At 35.7% G+C, this 26,670-nt stretch overlaps 1 protein-coding gene across 1 annotated transcript; it reads left to right on the top strand.

Moving 5' to 3' along the window:
* The first annotated feature begins 8,129 nt into the window (after window positions 1-8,129).
* On the top strand, window positions 8,130-24,007 carry LOC142617216 (phosphatidate cytidylyltransferase 4, chloroplastic-like). The gene is made up of 7 exons (XM_075789983.1): window positions 8,130-8,546; window positions 9,368-9,669; window positions 13,831-14,021; window positions 15,226-15,350; window positions 18,192-18,325; window positions 18,926-19,041; window positions 23,186-24,007. Exons 1-7 carry the CDS (start codon window positions 8,277-8,279, stop codon window positions 23,272-23,274), a joined length of 1,227 nt encoding a protein of 408 aa, XP_075646098.1. The 5' UTR covers window positions 8,130-8,276; the 3' UTR covers window positions 23,275-24,007.
* Window positions 24,008-26,670: the final 2,663 nt, after the last annotated feature.

Raw genomic sequence — 26,670 nt, 5'->3', positions numbered from 1 at the left:
GTACACATATAAATCTGCTATATTCAACTGCAATAATCAACTACATGACAACAACTACTCAAAATAATCATATAAAACACCTGCCATTAAGTTGGGAATTTGTCTACACACTTAAAGTGACATTGAACATTGTCTTTCATCAACCACCAGTCAAAATAAGACATTTGGTACAACAACAACAAAATAGTTGCACCTACCATGACCATTGCATATAATGCATTTGGTACAAATCTTACAAAAATAACACAAACTCCAACAATGTTTTGACAGCATATAAACTAACACTTAATCATATAACCCCAATAGTACATAAACTAACACTTTGCCCTACCCTTGTTTACAAAATATTAAACTAACACTTAATTGACACATATAATCTCATGGTTGCTTTGCCCTTGCTTCATTGACTACCCTTGCCCCTATGACTGCCTTTGCTCCCATAGCTGCCATTTCCACCTCTTGTGTTACATTTTTGTGTTCTTGGTGCATTACTTCTTCCTCTGAAAGTAGTTCCTCTAGTAGCAGGTGGTCTTGTAAGCTACAAAATACAAGAATTGAGATGTTAGCTACTCATTTCACTAATTTATGAATAAACATCAAACATAAAACTATAGTACATGTAATGATGGTGCTCTAGTGTCCCATGTTTCTGCAGAGGTGTATAGAGCTGGCTAGCTTGAAGAGAACTATGGACCTTCTTTAACTGTGTACTTGAAGTCTGAAGAGTACCATTGAGCTGGTGGCTCTTACCCTGAAGTATGGTTAGAGAAGGCCATATTATAAGGTAGATGAATTGATGGGGGCTAAGATGAAGATGGGTCCTGAGATGAGGATGGGGCCTGGGATGAAGATGGGGCCTAAGATGAAGATAGGGCCTGGGATCTTTGTTTGCATGTAAAAGCCCTTCCCCTTGCTTACAACCAAATTTCAACATGTTAAAGCAATTATTGATGTATTGCTAGTAACAATTAAATGAACACATAAAAAATACTTACTGATTTAGCTTTTTGCATTCTCTACCTCCTCTCCCATGGTGTCTCACCAGTGACATTAGCCTTGCATCCTCTTACATTGTACCCTTCCCTTTGACATCTCTCACACTTGATGGGCTTGTTCTCTTTAGAAATTCTATAAGGGTTCCTTGGCTCATCAACATCCCTCTTTTTTTTATAGGTGGCCTGTCTGATAGTTTATAGACATTAGGTGCAACAGGAACAGGTAGGCCACTTAGAATCCACTCAGATTGGCTAGGCATTGGAGGTAAGGGTGTCTTGTATGTCTCTACTTAAGCATATTTGTAATAGCATGGATGGGTGTAATCCTCTGATTTCTCACGATTTACAAAAATGGCTGCAACTTCATACTCGTAGGCGATTCTAGTCAAGTCTCACACTCTACAACTACATGTCTTCCTTACCAAGTCCACCACATGACTTCCCTCTTATTGTCAACTTCATACACAAACCTCCCAGATGACATTGCACAGAAGCCCTTACACTCTACTTTCAACTTCTCCAGCCTGTCTTGTATGTTTCGACACAATTTGCCACGATACTTTTCTATGCCACTCCTCTTTATGTAAAGTCTACTCATAAGCCTAACCCTAATCCATTCCAGTATTGATAAGATTAGCTTATCTCTAGCCTTTAAAATCATGGAGTTAAAGCTCTCGCTCAAATTATTGACAATACAATCAATCAAAGCCCTAGGACTAAAATGAGATCTGGTCCATTGTGCAGGATTTATATTTGCAAGATATTTACAAGCTTCTTCATCCAAATCTTTCAAATATTGCATCCCTCTCTCAAATTCCCTAACTGATGTTGTGCCAACAGACCTCCACAATAAACTCTTCAACTTCATACCCTTGTGGTTAACCTTGAAGTTAGGGGTGACAAAATTTGACACGACCCGCGAACCCGACACGACACGACACGAAATTAGCAGGTTATGGGTTGAGGCTTAATGGGTTCGTGTCATATTCGGGTTGACACGACTAACCCGTTTAATAAATGGGTTGGGTTAGTGTTGAACCCATAGAACCCGTTTGACCCGTCTGACTCGTTTAATTAAATGATATTTTACCAATATACCCTTCAAACTCTAGGTATATAAACTTATTAGTTGTTGTGATTTATTTTCTTTGACAAATTGTGATTGATTATTTGTGATATTGGGATATGCTTTAATTTTGAATGATTATTTGTGATGCAGTTACTCGTTAGTTTTGAATTTTATATTAAAAATATTTATTTGTTTGTTTTTTCATTAATTTTTATTTTTCATTTTGATAAAATCTGATAAACAGGTCGATACGACTGACCCGTTTAATAAATGAGTCGTGTTAGGGTTGAGGAATCTTGACCTGTTTAATAAACATGTCGGGTTAGTGTTGACCTATGTAGTCGAATACTCATGACTTGACACGACATGAACCCGACACGCGAACATGAATTGTCACCCCTACTTGAAGTATATGTATTTCACACAATACCTATGCTCTACAATTGGGAATAGAGTCTCCATTGCAGGTATAAGGCCCCGAGTATTACAAGCAAGCAAGTTCAGAATCACAAATAAGCAGTATGATCAATATGAACATCACAAGTAAGTAATTATTATGAGCAATATGAGAATACCTTCTACTTATCACTGATGAATACTAGATTTAGTTGCTCTTGCCTACCAATATCATCTTTAAACTGCCCCAAGAACAAGATCTAGCTGTCCTTGTTCTCTTGCTCAACCACAGCCATTGCCACCGGGAATATATTGGCATTTCCATCCTTAGGAGTGGCAAACAGTAATTGCCCACTAAACCTACCCTTCAAGTGATATCCATCCAACCCAAAAAATGGTATATAGCCACTTAGAAACCCTTGTTTTTAAGCATTGTACCTAATGTACATCCTTTTAAACTTGGGTTGTGCATTTTCATCTTCTACCTCTGTTTGCAATATCACCTTACTTCCGACATTTGTCATTCTTATCATTTTTGCATAATCTCTAAGTAGGCTATACTACTACTTTTCATTCCCAGTGATCAAACCCTTAGCTGCCTTTCTTGATCTATACATTTGACTAAGACTTAAATCAACTGAAATTTGCTACATGACATGGTGTTGGACACCTGAGACCTCCCAATTAGGATTTCTACTAAAATCTTCCAGGTACTTGTTTGCCACATATACTGATGTAACTTAACTATTTTGAAATGTTAAGGGGTAGGTACACTCAGGATTAAGTGTCTTGATCTGAAATGTGCACTCTCCAGTTACCATAGAAGCATAACACCTCCATTCACATTTATTCTTACAATGTACAAAAATCTTCTTCTTCTCATTTAACTTTCACTTGATATCAATATGCTTTTGAATAACATACTCCCTCAGAGCCTTCTTAAAAACCTTGGAGTTTGAAAATTTCATCATTTTTACCAATTTAACGTTTCTCATATCAGTCTTCTCATTGAATTCTAGGTAGCCAGACCTCTGCTCATTATCAGAACCATCCATACTTGCAATGTCATTCTTTAGAGCTGTTTAAGGCCACTCCTCATCTACATCTATATATGAAGGTGGACCAATGTTTGGCTAAGATGTATTAGTAGTTGGTTGAGGTGGATCATTATTAGGCTCAGGTGGAATAGTTTTAGGCTTAGGCGGAACACTGTGAGGTGGATAAACCATACCAAATACATCATCATCAAAGTCTTCTCCTTCTAAACCTTCATTCAACCAATCAAACTCCTCTTCAACAGCAGCTACTGCATTGTGTGGTTCTTCTACCACCACACTATCACCATCACTCTCCAATTAGCCATCTTCATCTTCCCCTCCACTAAACCCTCCATTTACCCCTCCACCAACCCCTTTAGGAAGTTCAACTGCAAAGGGAGTATGACCATTTTCCACATACAATAAGATGGTGCCTATTGGCCATTCTGCATGAAACTTACATATAGACACCACATCTGCATCATCATTTATGAGCCTCAAGTCTTGCTCCAAGTTACCCCCAAGAACTAAATAATAAAACCTATATGGTTCATCAATCCCTAAATCATCACATATACCTTCTATTTCAAAATAACTAAGCCTATCAGGATCTTTATCATACACTTTCAACTTTCCCACCAAAATATTCTAAATTTGGGTTCCACAGAAAAGTACCTACATAATGAACCTCGAATTTGAAGTCTATATCATCCATCTGCAATAACAAATTACCTTTTTACACGTAGACAATTAACGAATCGTAAAAGAATAGACACATAAAGAATAAACACTTGTATATTTCTGTTTTGCTTCTGGGAGGCAACACACACAAGGGCCAAGGACCACATGTTTCTGTTTTACTAATAAATACATGCAAACACTAAAATTAAAGAGTAATTCTTAGGTACTCCCAGAGCATAGAGAATGGTGCTCATTCCTCACACATTTATAGTGGGGTCCACTCATTAAATTCATGATGGAGTCTACCATGAATGTGAGAAGAGGGATAACCATTTCCCCGTGTTCCAGGAATACCTAAGAATTTTCCAAAATTAAAACCCAACAGATTCGTAGGGTCCACAATGAGGCATAATGACCACGATAGACAAAATGCCCATAAACATCAACAAATTATATCCACAGGTGGTCACATTTTTCATAAACATCAACAAATTCATGTAACATTCTCAATAGTGATGAGCTTTGACAAATAAATACTTGTAACATTGACTAATTTCTCAAAAAATTATAAAATCCAAACAAACCCAAAGAAAAATAGTTCAAAAACCCAAACAATGACTGATTTATTACCTGGATTTGGGTCCCTTGAACAAGCTGTTGCTCATCTCGGTTTATTCTTGTAGCATGATTTGTATATCAAATGTAGATGGGGATTTTTCATGATTCTAGGGCTTGTGAGGAAAGTCTTTAAGGGAAAGTGGTTTTGCCTTCTTATGTTGTGATTTCTATTAAAAACGTGTTTTTCTAACATCTGAAGGTGAGATGGGTAACGGGGAGCAAACCGAATGAAGCTCAGGTGGGCAAAGTGTTAAGTTTTAAATCACGGGTAGACAAAATGCAAATGGGCCAAAACACAGATAGGTTTACTGTAATATTTCCAATTAAGAAATACTCCAAGCTTTTATCATGTGAAGATGTGCACCAAGTGTGATGGAAGACTGGGGTAAATAATTTCAGCAAGTTTCCATGCCAACAATTATATAATAAGAAGATATCTTGTTATTTAACAAAGCACAATTATAAAGAGAAGATTGTGTTCTAAAAGAAAATAGGAGCAAAAATATTATGGCGTTAGCACTGATGAATGGTAATTTTAGTTCCAGTTAATCATTAGGGTTTCAATTATATAAAAACCTCTTATAAAATCTTATGGTTCAAAAAATTATCTATTACATACTCCCTAAGTAATCCAAAATATATATTAATTAGGATTATGTTAGGACTTTTTTTTTAGAAGAGGATTATGTTAGGACTTAGGACTGTGTTTAGTATAAATATACCTAGGTTTTTTTTCAAATGTTTTGACATAATCCTAATTAACATATATTTTGGATTAGTTAGTGATTGTGTCTAATCTAATATATATATAAATATAATAGGCGAAGTAGAGAGAAGCTCCAATTGCAATTCTAAATTAGAATTCTAATCAATATTGTGCCACGTGTCAATGTAAATATGAAATTGGAGTCTAATTTTCCTCCATCTGTTGTAATTCCGATGTGCTTTTTTTTTTTTTTCCACATTTGTGTATTTTCAGGTTTATCTCCCTTTTCCACACCCACGTATTTTTGGGTTCACCTCCCTTTTCCATATTGATTCAGGCACCTTAATATACAGCTCCCCTCTTCTTCAATCAATGCTATGGAATTTCAAAAGAATCTCTTGGTAACAATGATGCATGTATTTGGGTATTTTCGTATCTTATATAAGAAGAGGTTCTCGAGATATTCCGATTGTACTTGTCTTTACAATTTTCATGGTCCTGGTTTATGCTCTGCAAAACAAATTCCAACCATTCCTAAGGTTTGATTACTGCTTTCTTTCATTTGCCTATACTGTTGTTCCTTTTTGTGTAAATTTTTTATTGTTTAATTATATAATTTTGTGGTTTTCCTATTATTGATGTTGCATATTTATTTTCTTTCATCTGTCTATACTTTCTTTCCTTTTTGTCAATAATTTTTATTGTTTAATTATAAAATTGTTTTGTTTTCCTATCATTGATGTTGCATGTTTTTTTTTTTTTTTTTCATAACACGTTATCAGCACAAGTCTCTATCCAATTTCGAAAGGAAGTTGTAATCCCATCATTCTTCAAACATCAAAGATTATTTGTGTAGTTTTCTCAACTCACTGTAAGTTTTCTTTTAAAGAATTAGTACTTATCCTATTTGTTTGTCTTTACGTTTTATGCTGATAATTTTAATGATTTTTAATTGATTAATTTTTTTTATGAGATTTACGTTATTCTATTGTTATATATTGTTATGAGATGCACGATATGAGATTCACATTTAATTGATTAAAATGTTTTGCTAAAAATTGTTTGTGATAAAGCAACTTAATCATAGCTATATGTACTGTGTATGAATCAACCTTGAATATATATGTCTATATAGCATTCTTTCATTAGAATTTTGTATGATAAAATTATTTGTTAAAAAATTACATAATGCTAAGTTTTAAAACATGAATAAACTAAGTCTTTAAAACATGACTAAATTCATGATTAATAAATAAAAATAAAAATAAAAACAAAACCAATAGTATCACTTAAATAATAAAATACAATATATTTATTTTTATTATTTTATTAAATTATATTCATTCTTGTGCGGTAGCATGAGTTATATACTAGTGTGAAATAAATAATTTGATATTGTATGGTAAATGTATAGTGTTTTATAGCTCTTAACAAAATTTAAATTTTAATGAATGACAACTAGTTTTTTTAATGGAAATGACAACTAATATTGGATTATGTATAATAACTCTTATCCAATTCATATAGAGGCTTCCATAAATAAGTTTTTTTTTAATTAATTAATTTGATTTTCTTTTTACAATAAAACCTATTACACATTATTTTACACACGTTTTAATACATAGATAAATTTGATAAACATTGTTATTTAAAAACACGATATCAAACAATGTCTAGTAAGTAACATGGGGAAAAGTTAATGATGCCCTAGCCCTTACGGGCATTGGTTTAGAAAATGTTCTTAGAAGCTCTTATAAAAAATATAAATTGATTTTTTTGACCTTTTATTTTATTTTATATATTTCCCATTAAAGTGAAATTAAAATTTTCTTAAATAATTCATAATTTACTATTATGATATCTGTTAACTAGACTCATTAACATAACACTACTCATATTTTTAATTTCTAAGGCGCATGTAGTACCACTAAATAAATATTACATTAAGAATACTAATCTTTATTACCGGTAATAGAAGATATTATCTATACTACTAATAAGTAATAATTTTGAGTTTCATTGTTTTGCATACTAAAATATCCTCACACAAATTCTTAAATTCTCTAAAATATCTCTATCTTTTAGTTAAATCATTTAAAATTTTAAAACACAAATGGTTAAAAGAATAATTTATTATTTTTGTAAAAAGTTCTTAAGAATATATTATTTTCTACTATTTTTTTAAAAACTCACTTAGAAATTTTTTTTAAGAATTATGTCACTATCTTTATCTCATTTTTAAACATTATAACACTAAACTCAATATAAAAAAGGACAATAACTATTCATAAGTTATATAGCTTAGAAATATATTAATTTTAAACCCAGTTACATGCAATAAAAGAATAATTGTTACAAATTTACAACTACTTAAAAAAAAATAATTTCGAATAATAAAAACGTAACCAAGTAATATAATGACTATTAATAATTATTCCATTATTACACCAAAGATACCCATAAATAATTTATTAGATTCATTCTAAATTCTAATTTTTTTTTAACGATGAAAACAAGATTCCTTTAAAAGAAGAAAGAAATGAATCCTACGTGGCAGATCCCCTATCGCTTATCACACGCAAAGACGAGCAGCCTCGATCGATCTGAGCTCCATCATCTCTTCTTCGGTTTCTCAGATCTTTCCTTCTCTCTCCAAAACCACCACAAACAAAATTAAACACTACAAAGAGTTTCTCTCTCTCTCTCTCTCTCTCTCTCTCTCTCAACCAATGCGAAATCCGTAGGAGCAGTAGTGGTGGTACTCGGTGGCTTTCATGGCGACGACGTCGTATTCAGGAATTGGACGCTACAACTACAAGCTTCTTCCGCTCTCTCTGTGTTCCATAACCAGTTGCCCCTGCCATTCATCGCCGTCAAAAGCCCTAGTTCCTGCTCGGCCTAGAGTTGTGAAGCTCAATTTCGTCTTTGACGGCCGCAAAAGCGTTCTTCGGCTCGGCCGAGACGGTGGCTTGGCTCGCCGGCGCGTCATCACCGCCGTGGCTCGAGTTGAGCCGGAACAGCTCGGCGAGGAGAATGCTAATCAGGTTCTTTCAATTTCAATTTGAGATTGTAATAAATTTTAAAAATTCTTTTTTGGTGAATTTAACTTCAATTTATGTTTGTTTGTGTGGTTGTTATTTGCTGAATTTGCTTGTGAGTTTCAAAATTTTTTGGTGAATTTGCTTGTAACTTAATCTGTTTTCGATTTTCAAAGAATTCATTTAAAAAAAAATGTGTCGGTGTTGAAAAATAAATTTTTTCTTTTAAAAAACTTAAATTTATGTGTGTTTGTGAGGTTATTTGGTTGAATTTAATGTCTGCTAAGAAAGCTAGTCAGAAGAAAAGGCTAAAATATAAGTTACGGCGTCTAATTTCGACATGTTTTCAATTCACTATTGTAAGATTTCATTTTTTTTTTCTTTCAATTTCAATCAAATATGTTTTCAATTTAGTTATGCCGTCTAGTTCGGTCCAACTTGATCGATAAAGGTTTTAAATAATGGTGCAAAAAAATTTAAAGAGCTGAATTGAAAACATGTCAAAGTTAAGAGGATGTAAAATTTGTAATTTAGCCTAAAAAATTAATGGATGATAAAGAAAATATATATATATATATATATATATATTTATATAATAGAATTTCATAAAATATTCATGGTATGTAGGATAATTAGGGAAAATTGGAATATATGGTGTAAGTTTAGGCTTTTTGTTATGGATGAAAAGATTGTGATGGTTGCCATGGTTGATGTGAAATTTTTTGGAGCTTTGGTTTATTTTTAATTTTTACTTATTAAAATAATTATGTATCTTTGTGAGAATGGATGTATGGTTGAGTGGAATCGCTGAAACGGATATGTTGTAGGAAGTCAACAAAGGTGATAAATTGTCAGAAAATGAGGATTTGCTCTCTGAGCAGCAACAGAAAGCTAGTCAGTTAAGGAAAAGAATTGTTTTCGGACTTGGCATTGGAGTCTCTGTTGGGGGTGTCGTATTGGCTGGAGGATGGGTTTTCACGGCATTCATGGCTGCTGCTGTTTTTGTTGGTGCACGTGAGTATTTTGATTTAGTTAGGAGTCGTGGAATCACTGCAGGAATGACACCCCCTCCTCGATATGTGTCACGAGTGTGCTCTATAATTTGTGCTGTCATGCCCATAATTACCTTGTAAGTTATGCATCTCTAGTGGTTTTTGTTTTTGTTTTTGTTTTTTCTGGGTACTATGCCACTTTAATAATCAGAAAATAGAGACAATTGCATCAATAATCAAATTCCTCTTTTTTTTTTTTTGGGGGGGGGGGGGGAGTTGTTCAATTTCCATCAGTAAACTAATGTTTGTGGGAATAATTGAAGCATGTTCATTTAGGGATTTATTTTCATATTATATATAGTGCCAAAGCTGTGCTTCATATGTTAGATGCTTCTGTTTCATATGCAGTTACATTTTATTGTTTGTAGTTGTAAGTTGCGCATGCTAACTTTAAAAGTAGGAACAAAAAAGATTTGGTGAGGGGAAATATATAAAATGAAAAGTTGAATGATTTAATCAACAAGTTACCTTCCTGTTGTCCATATCATTTACAATGAAATTGGTTGCAAGGCAAGCTGCTTTCCATCTAAGTTTTTTATCCTTCCTTTAAGTCAAAAAGTTCTTCCAGATGCAGCTATATTTCCCACAGTAAATCCAGATAGTTACTCAAATTTATATTGAAATGCAACTCATTGTTGGTGTCACAAGGATCCACACAAGGGAGGAGAGGAAAGAGCAAAAATAAGAATGAAAATTGACTCAAATTTATTATGAGTAGATTGTAGGAAGAAATAGTAAGAGAAAGCAAAGCAATATGCTTGAGTAAACTCTGGGGAAATCAATTAAGGATGAAATGTTGGAGCAGCACAAAAAATGCAACAACTTTATCTGCTTCATTTCCCCCAACTATTTCTTGTACCCCAAGCAGAACCATGTAAGTGATCCTGAAATACACCAGAGTAGGACATAAGAGATCTAAACAAGAACCAGTTGTGCAACTAACTAAATGGGATAACTACCTGACATGAGATGGGCAGGAAGGAAGAGGAAGACGGTCGTTAACATTAAGGACTTTCACCCCATCTGCTTCGTGGGTAGTGTGTACAAGCTGCTGTCCAAGGTGTTGGCTAATAGGTTGAGGGTGGTTTTGGATAAGCTCATCTCTGAGTCCCAAAATTCATTTGTTGGCGGAAGGCAAATTTTGGATTTAGTGCTTATTGCAAGTGAATTCCTGGACAGTAGGTTGAAGAGCAGAATTCCGGGTGTGGTTTGCAAGCTTGGTATTGAAAAAGCTTATGATCATGTGAACTGGGAGGTCTTGTTTTATTTATTGGGCCGCATGGGTTTTGGGCTGAAATGGAGGGGGTGGATTAAGGCTTGTGTTACATCGGTCCGTTTTTCAGTCTTGGTTAATGGTTTCCCTGAAGGCTTTTTTGGAAGTTCTCGTGGGCTAAGACAAGGGGATCCCCTATCCCCGCTTTTGTTTCTATTGATAATGGAGGTCTTAAGTAGGCTCTTGAAGAAGACTGAGAAGTGTAATCTTATTTGGAGTTTTCATGTGGGAGCTGTGAACACTGTTGGTGTGTGTATCTCCCATTTGTTATTCGCTGATGACACTATCTTATTTTGTGATGCCTCTAGGGAACAGTTGCTGCCCATTAGGTTGGTGTTGTCTTGTTTCCAGGCTTTTACTGGCTTTAAGGTCAATGTTGGGAAAAGTAAAATTGTCCCTGTTGGGGAGGCGAATAATCTTGATGCTTTGGTTAATATCCTTCAATATAGAGTGGGCAGGTTGCCTATGAAATATTTGGGGATGCCGTTGGGAACTTCTTTTGAGACTGCTTCGATCTGGAATCCTATTTTGGAGAAAATGGAGAAGAAACTATCTGGGTCGAAGCGTCTCTATCTTTCTAAGGGTGGTAGACTTATGCTTATAAACAGTACCCTCTCTAGTCTCCTAACATACTTTTTATCTCTCTTTACTATTCCTAAAGCTATGGCTGCTAGATTGGAAAGTATTCAGAGCAATTTTCTGTGGGGGTCTTCTGAGGGGAGTTTCAAGTATCCTTTGGTGGCTTGGGATAAGGTATGCTCACCCATTGAGATGGGTGGATTGGGGATGAGAAGCTGGGAAGCACGGGTGCGGCGTTTGGGCCGCCGCACCTGCGTCCGACGCGGGGACGCGCAGGCGACGCCACTGCCTGCGCGTTTGTGCCGCGTCGGTCATTAAAAAATTAATTTTTTCGGCGTAATTCGCGTCGATACGGCACCGATTCGGGCCGACGTGCGCGAAATCGGGCCGATTCAATCCGTATCGGGCAAAAACCGATACCGGCGAAATCGACCGATATTGGCCGAAATCTGCCGATACCAGTCGAAATTCAAAAAACAAAAAACAACAACAACAGATGTGTATGGCCGAAAAAAAAAAAAAAAAAAAAAGGTGCAAACGCACCGTTTGGAAAAAAACCAAGACCCAGCCCTCTCCCTCTTCATTTTTCTTGCGCCTCTCTCCCACTCCTCCTTCACTCTTCAGCTAGGCTCTCTCTCATTCTCTGTATTCTAGTTATTATTTACTATTGCTTTTAAATTTGGTATATATTAATATAATGTGAAAAAAGTATGTTTAGCAATATATTAAAAATATAAATAAAAATATTTTTAATAATTTTTTAATCGCCACACCCCGTCGCACCGGCACCATACTTTTTCAAAAATTGCCAAGTCTTGCACCCGCTCCTGCACCCGCACCCGCATCCCGAAACGCACCCGTGCTTCATAGATGAGAAGTGTGAATCAAGCTCTATTAGGGAAATAGTTATGGAGATTTGGTCATGAAGTTACTCATCTTTGGCGGAGAGTTCTCTTCTAAATATGGCGAGGGTCAAGGGGGGTGGTGCACTAAAGTCTGCGGGAGGACTCATGGGTGTGGCCTATGGAGAAGCATTCATGAAGGGTGGGAGAGCTTTTCTAAGCGTCTATCTTTTGTAACGGGGGAAGGCACTTGTATCCGTTTTTGGCATGATAGAAGGATTGGTGATATTTCTCTAAAAGATCTCTATCCTGAGCTATATGTGTGCTCAGCGGTCAAGGATGCTTTCATCTCTGAGGTCTTGTGGATTCCAAAAGGGGGCACTGCTAGAGTGTGAAATTTGAGGTTTCATAGAGCTTTTGAAGATTGGGAGTTGACTGCATCTTATTCTCTACTTAAGCTTATCCAAACCCGTATTCCTCGGGGTGAGAGGAGAGATACTCTTTGTTGGCGACTAAAAGGTGATGGTAATTTTGACATCCGGTCTTACTATCAGGTGATTCAGGGTGCTTCAAATTCTTTGTTTCCTTGGAAGGGGATTTGGAATCCAAAGATTCCTAAACAAGTGGCAGTCTTTCTGTGGATAGCTGCTCATGGTCGAATCCTCACTTTGGATAATCTTATGCTTAAGGGTCGCCTCTTGCCAATTGGTGTGTTATGTGTTGCCAAGATGGGGAGTCGGTGGACCACCTTCTTCTTCTTCATTGTCCTGTCACTCATTCCCTATGGTCTCTTATGCTTCAGGCTTTTGGTATTCATTGGGTTATGCCAGGTTCAGTGGCAGGTTTGTTATATTGTTGGCATCAGTGGCTTGGGAAGTATAATTCGGACATTTCGAATTTGGTTCCAGGGTGTTTAATGTGGACTGTGTGGTTGGCACGTAATCGCCGATCTTTTGAGGATAAAGAGAAGATGATGGATGAGTTAAAGGTTTTAAGTCATCGCAGTCTTTTGGAGTGGTCTCGTTGTTGGGGTTTTACTGATTGTTCTTCTCTCTCTGAGTTTATGTCTTCCCGTAGCTTAGTTTCCTGATCTCCCTCTTTGTGTTGCGTTGTGTGCTCTTTTTTTCTTGTTCATCATGATGAACATCTTGTACTTTTCCCTTTTTGTTTTTTCATTAATACTATTTCTCTGATTACCTATCAAAAAAAGAGAGTAGCTGAACGAGTGAGAAAACAGCTGATATTGGACAATTGTGTTTAATCTGTTTTGACTTCAAAAGGTTGTGTCTCTACTACTGATATACTGCCTTTTCTGATGTCTGATATGGGATATATTTGTCACAGGACTACCCTATTCTTTCTTTTCCCTTAATTTTCAAATGACATTAAGAAACTGAACTTCTATCATTAAATTGACTCCAGAAAGAATTCTTTAGACTTGCATGATAGTGAAACTTTCTATCTCATTTTTTATAAATGCATTCTTCAGGTTTGGGAGGGTGATGAATGTATGTTTCTGATTAGTGTTTCTCATATGTGGCCAGGTATTTTGGTCAAATTGACGTTTCCGTGACATTTGCTGCCTTTGTTGTTGCCATGGCATTGCTTTTACAGAGAGGAAATCCTCGTTTCGCACAGCTCAGTAGTACCATGTTTGGGCTATTTTACTGCGGATATCTTCCTTCTTTCTGGGTTAAACTTCGATGTGGCTTAGCTGCCCCAGCCTTAAACACTAGTAAGAAATTGAGCCTTTATGCTTATCTGTTAGCGTATATAGTTTTAAGGAGATTTATAAAAATTAACACTCACAAAGATAAATTAATTTTGAAACTTGAAAATTGAGTGCTTTTTTGTATTTTAAGTGTTAAAAAAGAAAATTTCACTAAGTTTAGAGTAGCTTCAATCCTCCTATTTTGTATAGGTTTATGGTACTCAGCATGTGCTAGTCTTCCGAAATATTTTTTAGACTGCCTAGGGTACTCAGTCCCTCTCTTTACTCTGCTCTTACTCTTTCTTTTTGGGAGGCGGTAGAAGCCACTGATTTAAACTTACAAGGGGGTTTCATCAAATTAGGTAATAGACTTGGATTACAATTTTGAATCTCCCACTCAGAATTTTCTTAATTTGAACTCAACTTATCAGTTATCATGATAGCCTGTTTCAGCTATTTCCATGCGGACAAATTTTATGGGGGTCACATTTCTGGGATGACATTGTTCTTTAATTTATTGTTGTCAATGCTTAATTGCCTAACAATAAAGTGGGGGACTTTCCTGAAGTTACTTTAAAGCTACATATCAGTGAAGTCATTAATGGATCATAAGCTATCCACATGAGACATTTGGAAAGTGATGGCAATGGTTTCCGCATTGCTATTGTTGGTTGGATTTACTGTACCCTTCAGTTGCTTAAGAAACTGCATCTCTTGTTATGGATTGCTTAAATGTTGCTGCCATATCATCTGACAACTATGTTATCAAAGGCCAATCAATAGGGAACACAACTCTGTTATTTGAAGAAATCTCTCTTTGTTATGAAGTCTAAGAATTTTACAAACTGAGAGTATGGAGCACAGTTATCTGAGCTTGACTGGACAGAAAGTTGGACACTGGGGTGGGTCACTTGGGCCCTCACTCAACCATTAATGACATCAAATTTTCTCCTTGTGTACATGTTACTAACAGGATGTTGGGCGTGATGCACTGGTATCTTGGAAAAAATTAGAAATTGTTTTCCATCCATTGTATTTGATATTCTACTGCTGATGAAATTTTAGTGTGTATATCTAGCCGTTCTTTTTCTCTTTATATTTGAAGACCAATTCTTCTCCTCCCCTTGCTCTCTCTCTCTCTCTCTCTCTTAAATCTCCTCTAAGCATATGTGTCTCCTTGTAAGTGCTTTTATCAAGCTTTATCTGCTGACCAGTTTATCTTTGGCAGGAATAGGAGCATCATGGCCAATTCTTCTTGGTGGCCAAGCTCATTGGACCATTGGTCTTGTAGCATGCTTGATTTCTATCAGCAGCATAATTGCAGCTGATACATATGCTTTTCTGGGCGGCAAGGTATTTTATAATAAAAATATGATAATTATTATTATTTTTATTAAGTATGATTATTACATGTGGTGATTCACTGATTCTTATTACAATTATGCTGGAAGTTAAAAAATGCTGGATTACGAAAATCATAGATATGAAATTGCCACGTCAGTGACCTTTCTGAGGGCTTTGGTGAGCTCTGCCAACAGAAGTTCACAGAATGGCCCTATGAGTCAAAAAAATGCTGCGGTGATTATTATTACTTGGATTACGAAAATCATAGATATGAAATTGCCACGTCAGTGACCTTTCTGAGGGCTTTGGTGAGCTCTGCCAACAGAAGTTCACAGAATGGCCCTACGAGTCAAAAAAATGCTGCGGTGATTATTATTACTTTTTACTTATTAAAAAAAAAACTATGGTGATTAGAAGATCCTTTATGAAATATCCAAATCAACAACGAACCATGTAATGAAAATTTCTTTGATTTGATCTGTTGCACAAAAGTGATGGTTAGGAATTCCAGAAAATATATAAAGGAGGTGATATTTCCACACCCCAATTTATCAGTCAATTTTTTGAACAATAATTCCACTTTTTCTCTAACAGAGAGAAAGGAAGCCAACAGTCTGGCCATTTATTTCTTCTTTCATATGGATTACATAAAAGAAGAGAAAGATATATCAAATTCTAAGAACAGAGGGATAGATAATCTCTCTCACACAAACACAAACCCATAATGCCATTCTGCTCCCATAGATACTTGCCATCATCCCTATTGTGGTGTGAGTTTCTTCTGGGTCAGGAAATTACTTGACATATAATATCTGTCTTGACAACAAATTGTGGCCAAAGCACAGGCTACTTGCCCGCTACTGAACTATTGTAGGGGATCTCCTCGCCTTTTATTATGCCCTTTGCAGCAAGCTCTTGGGCAGCACAATCTGAATATGTACGTCTCCAGCTCCCATATTAGCTCATGTTTCATTAAATGCTGCACAAAGGAATATGTGACCCCTTTCCTCATATATTACTTTTTGTAGGAAAAACTTTTGTACTGACAATAAGGATTGGAAAAATGATTAAAAAGGTGAAGATGAAGGGGAACAAGAGTGTCAGAAATTAGATATAGTTGTAAGAACAAATTTCTTAGCTCTCAGTATTTAAGGATTTTTGGATGTCAAAGCATCAGGTTAAATTTGATGTGTGATAATGTGAGAGGGTTGTTCTGAAGCATTGAAAGCAAATTCCATGGGCCTAAAAGCGAGCTATACTTGATTACTTCCACAATCTAAGAGAGACACCAAAAATATAGGCAAAATTGATATGATTCTTAAATGAGTTTGGGATCTTTCTTTTGTTGATTAAGAATTGTATCAGCCATAGGATCTCCAATGCATTGCAGGCATTATATTTAGGAGAAGGTTCCTTGTTTGCAAAGAGAAAGAAGTTTATGCTGATGCTAGAGCCTAGGGGAGAGAAACAAGAGCTTAAGAGATAGAGAGAGAGAGATGACTGAAGTTTTTTGGCATTATCGTCTTTCATTATATTTGCTTGTGTTGAAAAATACTAGGACTAAAGGATAGCTTTCTTATTTCTTCTAAGGTGGGCTAGTTTAGTATTGGGGGTATTACTATTAAGGTCCAATAAAAATGGCCAATTAAGGTGTAGAAGAACCTAAAACAAGCAATAGCAATCCTCATTATATATGCCATGGAATGTGACTTATCCATTGAGAAGATCAAGAATCCAGTTAATAAAGTTTTCTTTCTTTGATATACTATCAACTTATAGAATTGGAATTCTGTTGAATTTAAGAATAATCAAGTGCAAGAGAAATTTTTAGGTAGGATTATTCTTACTGTCTTCACAAATTTTGTATGACGTTTGAACATATATCGATATCATGACACAAATCTCATGGAGTTAACAAGTTATGCTCTCACCATCAGCTTGAATCAGCACCCTAAATGTTTGTGCCCCACAATCATCATCAACAGGGTAGTTGTCTTTGTCTTCACCTCTCAGCATACTTGGAACCTTACAGTCTTTTATACTAATTGAATGGTACAAAAAGTTTGAATAGGCAAGCTTTCATTCTAGCTAGGCATAAATCCTTATATCTATGAGAGGTTCCTTGAATCAATAAGAAAAAGGTTTGGAATCCACCAAAAAGTAGTGAAACTCAATTAATGAATTTCAAACTATTATTTTTGTTTACAGGCTCGAAAGTTAGTATATAGTCTTCATAAAATTGAAATACCAAGTGAAAATATTTCTAAATAGATACTAATCAATGTACTATCACAAAATGATTCTGATTTGACTAGGGAAATCCTAAAAAATTTCAAAATTTAAAAATTAGCAAAATAATAAGAAACATCTGACATCCTATGGCATCTGTGAAAATATTTATGTAGTTGTAGCAAATTAATTTGTAATCACTTCACAGTTTGAAAAAAAAATTTTTGTTACTTGTTACACAATTTTTTTATTTTTTAAATGCAATTTTTTTTGGACATACTATTGAGATACAGTTCATTCAAGGCCACAATTGTCTATTGTGTAGGTTTTTGTCTATAGATGTTAAAAACTGTAGTAGTTAATAGTGGATATATTATGTTCGGTATGTACCTATGTTATGAAAAAGATGGCAATTCTTTAGGTCACTGGGTTGCAATCACAAGGGCTTTGCTGACTTTGTGCTGAGAACTGGTCAAGTGTTTTGGGTTATTTTACAGTGAGATATTCATTTATAACCATCATCAGGACAGTGTGCAGAGGACTCCTTTACAGCTTTACCACATAATATTTGTTGGGCTCATAACTATGAGGACCTTGAGATAGTTTTGTACTCCAATGCAGACATTTGGTAGGACACCACTTACTAGTATCAGTCCGAAGAAGACATGGGAGGGAACTATCACAGGCTTGGGTGGATGTGTAGCTACTTCTATTATATTATCGAAGATTTTTTGCTGGCCAACATCTTTAATAAGGTATTAAATTTTCCTCTTAAGTGCAATCTATACATTGGACATAGATTCCTTAATTTAAAAATCATTTGTATCTGTATCTGTATGTAATACTCTTGTTAGCCGCAGGATGTTGCAATGGTATTACATGGAGATCTCCTAGGCTATATATTATTTTGGTTTTATTCTTTCAGGAGTTTCCTCTGAATGTTTGTATATTTTTTTGTTTTTCATGAGGTGGTGGATAAAGACTGATGTAATAGGTTGTTATTCTTTTTGATAAATCATGGATCTGTTATTTTACCTCCTATGTCCAACCACGCAATGAACTGATTATTCCTTGAACAAATCATGAAGGGTATAACAACCTGAAATTTACAGAGCACAAACAGATTGTGCCTGTGTCTCTTGTTGCACTGATGATTTGGTTCACTCGTTTAGTAAAGCATGACCAATCTTCTATCCCCTGTTATACTGAGTGGAGAATGTTTCTCCTTTTTACTTTCTTTTAAAATTTCCTTTAAGATGAACATGCATAATTTCTATATCAATTGTCAATATCCTTATATACACCTTTTTGAAATTGTTGATGTGCATTTGACATATCTTTCTGGTGGTTGTCAGTGCAATTGCTTTTGGGGTTCTCAATTTCTTCGGTTCCATTTTCGGTGATCTTACTGAATCGATGATCAAACGTGACGCAGGCGTCAAGGACTCTGGGTCCCTCATACCTGGACATGGTAATTATCTTTTGCTTGTGGCTGTAAGCTGTGAGAAAACTTTGAATTTTTCTTTTGAAACTCTGATGATGGAAAAATTTTTAGTTACATTGCTTTGAAAAATTTCAATAACATTTTTTTGTGTGTTATTTCAACTAAAGTTGGGTAGCTGGTTTAGTGTCGTATTCAAATGCTGCATGCAACTGACTCAACTGTCCATTTATAGCATCATCATTATGCTTACTTAGAACTTGAATCGAGATTTTTTCCCCTCCACTTCATTATTATATTTTTCTGCAATTTTCATTGTACTGTGATACGAGGATGTCATACTTCTAATCTTTCATTTGTACAACTTAGCCACCAATTTGTGGTAAATGCCATGATGCGGCACCAGGTTAGAATTAACTTATCCACCAATTTGTGGTAAATGCCTTGATGCAGCATTATTAGTAAAAAAGCCAACCCAAGTACATTGGGGATGTACTAAGGGGTACAAATTAGGAACCAAAATAACTATGATCAAGTAAAACAGGAAGGGAATGGCAAGTTTGATACCCGGTCCTATTACAATATCATTAGGGGTGCAACTGCCTCCAACTTTCCGTGGAAGGGTGTTTGGAAAGCTAAGATCTCTAGGAGGGTGATATTTTTTGTGTGGACAGCGGTTCATGGGCAGATCCTTACATTGGATAATCTTAAGCTTAAGGGGCGCATTTTGGCAAATAGGTGTTGAATGTGCCATCGGAATGAGGAAACTGTGGATTATCTTCTCCTCCACTATCTGGTAGCTCATTCTCTGTGGGTTTATATGTTTAAGATCTTTGGGACTCAATGGGTCATGCCAGGCAATGTGGAAAGCTTGGTGTATTGTTGGAGTTTTTGGTTGGGAAAATTTAATTCAGACATATGGAATATGGTTCCTAGTTGTTTGATGTGGATTGTTTGGAAGGAAAGAAATCGGCGCTTTTTTGAGGATACCGAGAAATCCTTGGTTCAATTACAAGCTATGCCAGAAGACTTTATTTGATTGGTATAGGTGTTGGGGCTTCTTGGATTGCTCTACTATCATCGAGTTTATTTCTTCTCTTAGTATTGCACTTTAAGTTTTTTCTTGGTTCTTTGTTGGTATTTGTTTGTTTGTTGCCTTTCCTTGTGTTCACCATCATGAACACCTTGTAGTGGCTCTCATTTGTTTTCAGTTTGATTTAATAATATTCTTATTACATATCAAAAAAAAAAAAAGGAAGGGAAAAACAAGAAGAATGAGACAAAGCCATACTCCATTCAAGGAGAGTGTGCAAGAAAAAAGACTTAATCTCTAGCATAGAATATTCACATCCCTCAAAGCTTCTAGCATTCTTTTAATGCCAAATACACCATATCAAGCAATGAGGCACAAGTCTCCAAAATTCTATATTGCAATATTGCCCAAACTTACCTTGCCAAGACTCAAACAACTTAATAACCTTATGAGGCACAACCTAGTGGATTCCAAACAAACAAAACACCAACGACCATAACTCACAAGCTATGGGGCATTGGATCAAAACATGATCCACTAACTCCCCACAACTCTTACACATATAACACCAATCAAGAACAAAAATATTTTTTTTGCAAAGGTTGTTTGTTTGTTAAAATCTTACCTAAGGAAGCAAACCATGAAAAGAAATTACCCTTGGAGAAACCTTTGATTGCCATATCATTCTCCAAGGGAAAAATAAGAGAGTAGGAGGGTAGAAAGAAAGATTCCTCTAACCTCAAAACCTCTACTCTTTGTTGGCTTCCAACAAACCTTATCAGGACCAAACCCCCCTATAGTCGAAGAGTAGACCATATCCATAAACAGATCCAGAGATTCTTGTTCCCAATCTTGTAGTGTAAGACGAAACCGAACATCCCAATGAATCTTCCCCGTAGACCAACACATAACCTCCGCCACTAAAGAATCCTTTGTCCCACTAATACAATAAAGTTTCAAAAAAGCCTCTTGGAGGGTACATTCCCCACACGACACATGCTTCCAAAACTTCACTCACTTCACTCTAGTACCATCCCCCACATCATACAAAAAGAGTTTAAGAAAAGTTCAATTGGCCACTTCTAATGAATCTCCACAAGGTAACACCATAAGCACTTGTCACCTTTTTCGTGCACCAACCGCCCCAAACATTCCCATATTTTGCCTCTTTAACCGTCCTCCATAAAGCATCTGTTTCCATGCCATACCTCCATAACCATTTTCCTAACAAGGCAGAATTAAAGCTCCTTAACCGTCTTATACCTAGCCCCCAACCTGCATAGGCTTACAATCCTTAGCCCATTTAACTAGGTGTAATTTAGATTCACCACTAATTCCACTCCAAAGAAAATCTCTCTGTAATTTCTTCATACGATTTGCCACCTTCCCTGGTATAGGCAAAAGGGAAAGAAAGTATGTAGCTAAAGAGGAAAGAGTACTTTTAATAAGAGTTACCTTACCCCTCTTAGATAAATACAACCTCTTCCAACATTCTAATATCCACTCTATCTTCTCTAAAATAGGATTCCAGATTGAAACTCTTTAAATTTAGCACCTAAAGGAAGGTCCAAATATTTCAAAGGAAGAGAAGTTTGCCTACAACCCAACAGCCCCACCAGAATATCCAGATTGTGCACCTCACCACAGGAACCAACTTAGATTTCCCCGAGTTAATACTTAAACCTGATACCTCCTCAAATGTAGCCAGAATCGACCTCAAACTAGCTATCTGAGTAGGGTCAGCATCACAAAAAATAAGTGTCATCTGCAAATAAAAGATAAGACACCATTATCGATGTACCAGCCGTATTACCTACAGAGAAGCCTGAGAACTATCCAGCATTAGCAGCCACATTTAACATGCGATTCAATGCCTCCATAACAATATCAAAAAGCAACGGAGATAAGGGATCCCCTTGCCGAATCCAACTAGAGCTTCCATAGAAATCAAATGGGCTACCATTGAGCAAAATGGAAAATTTGACAGTTGAAATACAACACTTTATCCATTTTCTCCATTTATCTGAAAACTCACAGCACTGAAGCATATACATTAAAAAATCCCAGCTCACATGATATACGCCTTCTCCACATCCAACTTACACAACACCCTTGGAATTCCTGTCCTCAACCTACTATCAATACATTCTGAAGCAATTAAAACGGTGTCCAAGATTTGTCTACCTTTCACAAATGCATTCTATGAATCTGAAATAAGCCCATGTGCCACCCTTCGAAACTGATTAGCCAACGCCTTAGAAATAATCTTGTAGATCCCACCAACTAAGCTAATTGGCTGAAAATCCTTGACCTTTATAGCATCCGCCTTTTTGGAAATAGGGCAAGAAAAGAAGCATTAAGACTCTTCTCAAACAGAGTCTAAGTATGAAGGTTTTGAAGCACTTACATAATTTCTGTCTTCAAAACACTCCAGCAAGATTGGAAGCATGCCATGGATATATCATACGGGCATCTTCCTTCGAGATACTAGAGAATTCCACATCATCTAAGACAGGTCTATGAGCCACATTTTTAGAATAGAGTTGCCTATAAAAACGAGAATTAAACTGAGGCTAGATAAGGTTTCAAATTTAGGTCGTCTGATTTTACCTACTGAAAGCAGAGAAACAAGATCAGGTTAATAGTATGAATCTCTTGCACTAGAAATTATTTGCTTCCTTGCTTCCTATTATTTAGTAGTATGTCCCTTATAAATTGTACCGGAAATTTAGGAATGATTGTTCTCTCTTGCAATCACCCTGTCATGTTTACTGTTTTCTTGGCATATTGATTTCACCACAACATCCTTCTCCATTGAAAGATACTCTTCAGTTCTACTTATCAAAAAGAAAGATACTCTTCAGTTCTGTGACTAATTTTTTATACCATCAAGTGTGGTTTGGATTTGGACATTAGTTACATAGTTGGAGCTGCCTTAATGAAAAATAGGGATTAAGGGGGGTAAAAAAGTTGCCTTGAACATGAGTGTGAAGTGAACACTGGTACTTAAAAACTTTCTTTCTTGTGTCCTGTAAAATTTAGAGCTTTAGAAAAGGTATTTTCTGTGTATTATTATGTCTGAATTTTAGAATCTATTTGACTGCATTTTGATTTGTTCATTGTTTGGGATGTTTTGTGCAGGTGGAATACTAGACAGAGTGGACAGTTACATATTCACTGGTGCGCTTGCATACTCATTTGTCAAAATTCTTCCACTTTATGGAGTATAATTCAAAATTCTGATCGATGCAAAGTGAAATTAAGGAGAAATTTCTGCTCTCTTCTGGAGAGCTAGTACAGACATAAGCATTTACTCTAAATGTCAACAAGCATGTAGGGGATCAACTTATTAGGGATGAGGCTTGAGATTAGATTTGCAACTCCAGGTTTTCATAATCCTCACTGAATATAAGAGGGCCTACTTTATACACTTCTTTTCAATGAGGTCACTTCAGGCTAACCAGAGCCTGACTTTGGGTCAACGCATTCATTCTGATCTCTACATGAAGTCACTTTTGGCCGTGAATACACTAGTTTTCTTGGTAAGGCCAATGCCTGCTAGTGAATTTTGATTTATGGGATGTCTACTTTGTAATAAAAATTTATGGTTAAAGTGCTGAAGTTCATTTTTTTTTTCTTTGTTAAAAATAGAACACCACGTTCATCTATCTTTGGGCATCCTGTATTGTTGGCCTTGCTGTAATTCCCTACATAGCTGGATAATTAAAATTTTGCGATTTGTTCTCTTCCTAAAGGGTTGATGTTATGTTGGTGTGAAATTTTTAATCATGCGTATTCATGGTAGAACTTCGGGGTTGAACGGATGCAAGTGTGGAGCCTCAAACACAGGTGGAGCTGTTGGAGAATTGGAGACATTTATGACTAAGCAACTACATTTATTTTTGTCATTAAGAGTTTGGGCTACTATATTTGTCTGAAATAAACCTCATTGGATTCTTCCCAGTAATCTTCTAAGCTTTGGACGTATATGCATATACTAGTCTATTGACTAGAGCTGTTTCATTCATATGATTAGAAGTGTACATTATTAGATTTGACTACTTTTGTTAGATGCATGTATCTGAATTTGCATATGACTAGTCTAATGTATGACCAGCCCCACAAGGCCTTGATTGAACTTAGAATTCTGCTTCGGGCCTAAATCTACTGTAGTCATTTCAAGATCCCATTATGTTTGATCCGTTGACAGTCCTGGTTTCAATAATGACCTTTAGACTAAGCCCAACTTACTGAGAAATTGCTTGGAGCTCGTGTAGCCCATGCAGGATTAATCATATTCTGGGCAAAGAATTCAACCTCATTTCTTAGTGCACTTTGGAGTGTACTACTAGGTGCAATGATTAAAACATGTTTGCAGTATTGAGCGTTTATCACCTGCAGTACTCACCATCCCAACAGATATTTCCTTTGCTGGGTTGCAACACCACAAGATAAATTGAAAAATAAACCAAAATGAACTTAATCGTGAACAGCTGCTTCAGCGGCTGCAATAGCTATAACAAAAATTGAAAAAATATTTCCTTTTAATTGGCGACTATCAAAAAAATCAGAAAATGTTACAAAATTTATATTAACTGCATTCAGTATAAGTTCAAGACACATAAGGGCCCTAACCATATTTCGACTTACAGGTACTCACAAGTACATGTTTGAGTATCATTGAATAATACCTTATCAATTTCGATTCATTTCAAGATTAAGGACTGACCCAAACAGGGAAATATAACTGCATTTAGTATAAGTTTAAGACGCATAAGGGCTCTAACCATATTTGGACTTGTGATCACGTCATAGATATCGATAGAAAATAAATAGGCACTCACAACAAGTACATATTCGAGTATCATTGAACAACTCATCAATACCAAAACAAGGAAATATAAATAAAAAAAATATAATTAAATCATGAATTTTCATATAAAGGTACACCAATCACACAAAGTTCACTGCAATTGCCATGTGCCGTGAATGATGCATGCCTTTCCAAATTCCAGTAGTCTAATTGAGAATGAGTTTTCAAAATCAATTTTCTTATTTGGACCAAATATATTTCCACACAAGATCTTTTTTTCCAATGGGATGAACTGGTATGTTTTGTTGAAATGTTTGTTGGTAAAACCTTAAGAGTTGAAGGAGCAGACATGTTTTTTTCGTGAATCACGCATCTATTTGAACACTACAGCATTATTGACAGCTCAAAAGAACAGTTCTCCGTGATTAGAGTTCTTTGTTCCATGAATCCAATTTTGGAGCAAAACTTTACATGAAAGACTGTTTTTTAAACCCATGTTCTTAATTAATGCCATTTTAAATTTTTTTTTTTTATTTTATCTAAGATAGAAATTTGCTTTAGCATAATTTAAGTGTATATGTATGAAACTTTTTTTTGAAAACTTAAACCTCGGCTCTTGATCCTCCCTCCCAATAAGAACTTATCCTTGTAAAGTGATCATCACGTCACTTATACAACTACATTATATTGTCATAATTAGATTAGTGATTGATCTAATGAGTTGGAATTATAAAACCATCATACTTTTATGCAAGTAGGTATATAAAAATAAATTGACAACCTTATTGTATATTGCATTACTTAGCATGAACACCTTACAAAATATGTTCATTCAGTTTTATGATATATATGTCCGTCCCTCAATCTGTACCACTAGAAGTGCGCCAGCATATATAGACAACACCTCAACAAAGTGCCCCGGCATGTAGTTGGCTTCTCAATTATTATGTTCTTTATTTATATCTATATTTATATTACTGGTTTTTAAAGTCAACAAAACATGACCAATTTATAATAATAATCTTAATAACAACCTTACTTCTATCTTAATTATAAACTTTTTCATTTCAGAGGTTATGATAATGACCCTATGTTACACGACCATTTGGTCCACCCCCAAAGTTAAATAAAAAAGAAACAAACAAATTTCAAAGTGTGGAGAGAGAGGTCCCAACTCCCAACCCCTCTAGGCCTCTGTATGCTTTTTAACTCACTCTTTTTGGCGTCTCTTTTTTTCTCAGTCAAATTTTCCCATTTCCAATATTAATTCAATATATCAATCATTCAATTGGTTTCACTAGTCCTGGACCCATAAAAATTATAAGTACTTTTTTTTTTTTCTTTCCAAAGTGGTTTTGCTTCAAATATGTCAACCTTAATCCAGAGAAGCAAAGAGAGGTCCACTTGGGACAAGGGCTCTCAGATAACCCACCAATGTCACTTTTAAAGTTTAGTTTTCATGGCTAAACGAATTAGCATTACTAGTCAACTTTTTTATTTTTGTTTTTGTTTTTGTATTTGTATTTGAGTGAACAACAATAAAAGACGAAAGTCAATCTCTTATCTTATAACCGAAAGAACTAAAATAATTGATGAAAAGCTGTCCCCAATTATTTCTCTAGGCAACAACCACTCAAGGACATCACTAAAAGTGGGAAGTTGCATAGCTTTTTTGATTTTCATGAGAGATTTTGCTTCTTTAAACTTCTTTTCTTGGCCTTACATATATGTGTCTACTTGCAGCCAATAATGACATGGCATGCCCAACTATGTACTTGTCTCTCCCTCCGATATTTTCGAAGGCATCAATTAT

The sequence above is a fragment of the Castanea sativa genome, chromosome 11, assembly GCF_040712315.1.
Source record: "Castanea sativa cultivar Marrone di Chiusa Pesio chromosome 11, ASM4071231v1".
NCBI lineage: Eukaryota > Viridiplantae > Streptophyta > Magnoliopsida > Fagales > Fagaceae > Castanea > Castanea sativa.
This window is presented reverse-complemented; position numbering and strand designations above follow the sequence as displayed.

Excerpts from the sequence above, each read along its gene's own strand:
- LOC142617216 (XM_075789983.1), top strand. The coding sequence starts at position 8,277 with ATGGCGACGACGTCGTATTCAGGAATTGGACGCTACAACTACAAGCTT. Across the intron at positions 9,670-13,830 it reads GTCATGCCCATAATTACCTT|GTATTTTGGTCAAATTGACG; the intron begins GTAAGTTATGCA and ends ATATGTGGCCAG. Across the intron at positions 19,042-23,185 it reads GTCCCTCATACCTGGACATG|GTGGAATACTAGACAGAGTG; the intron begins GTAATTATCTTT and ends TGTTTTGTGCAG.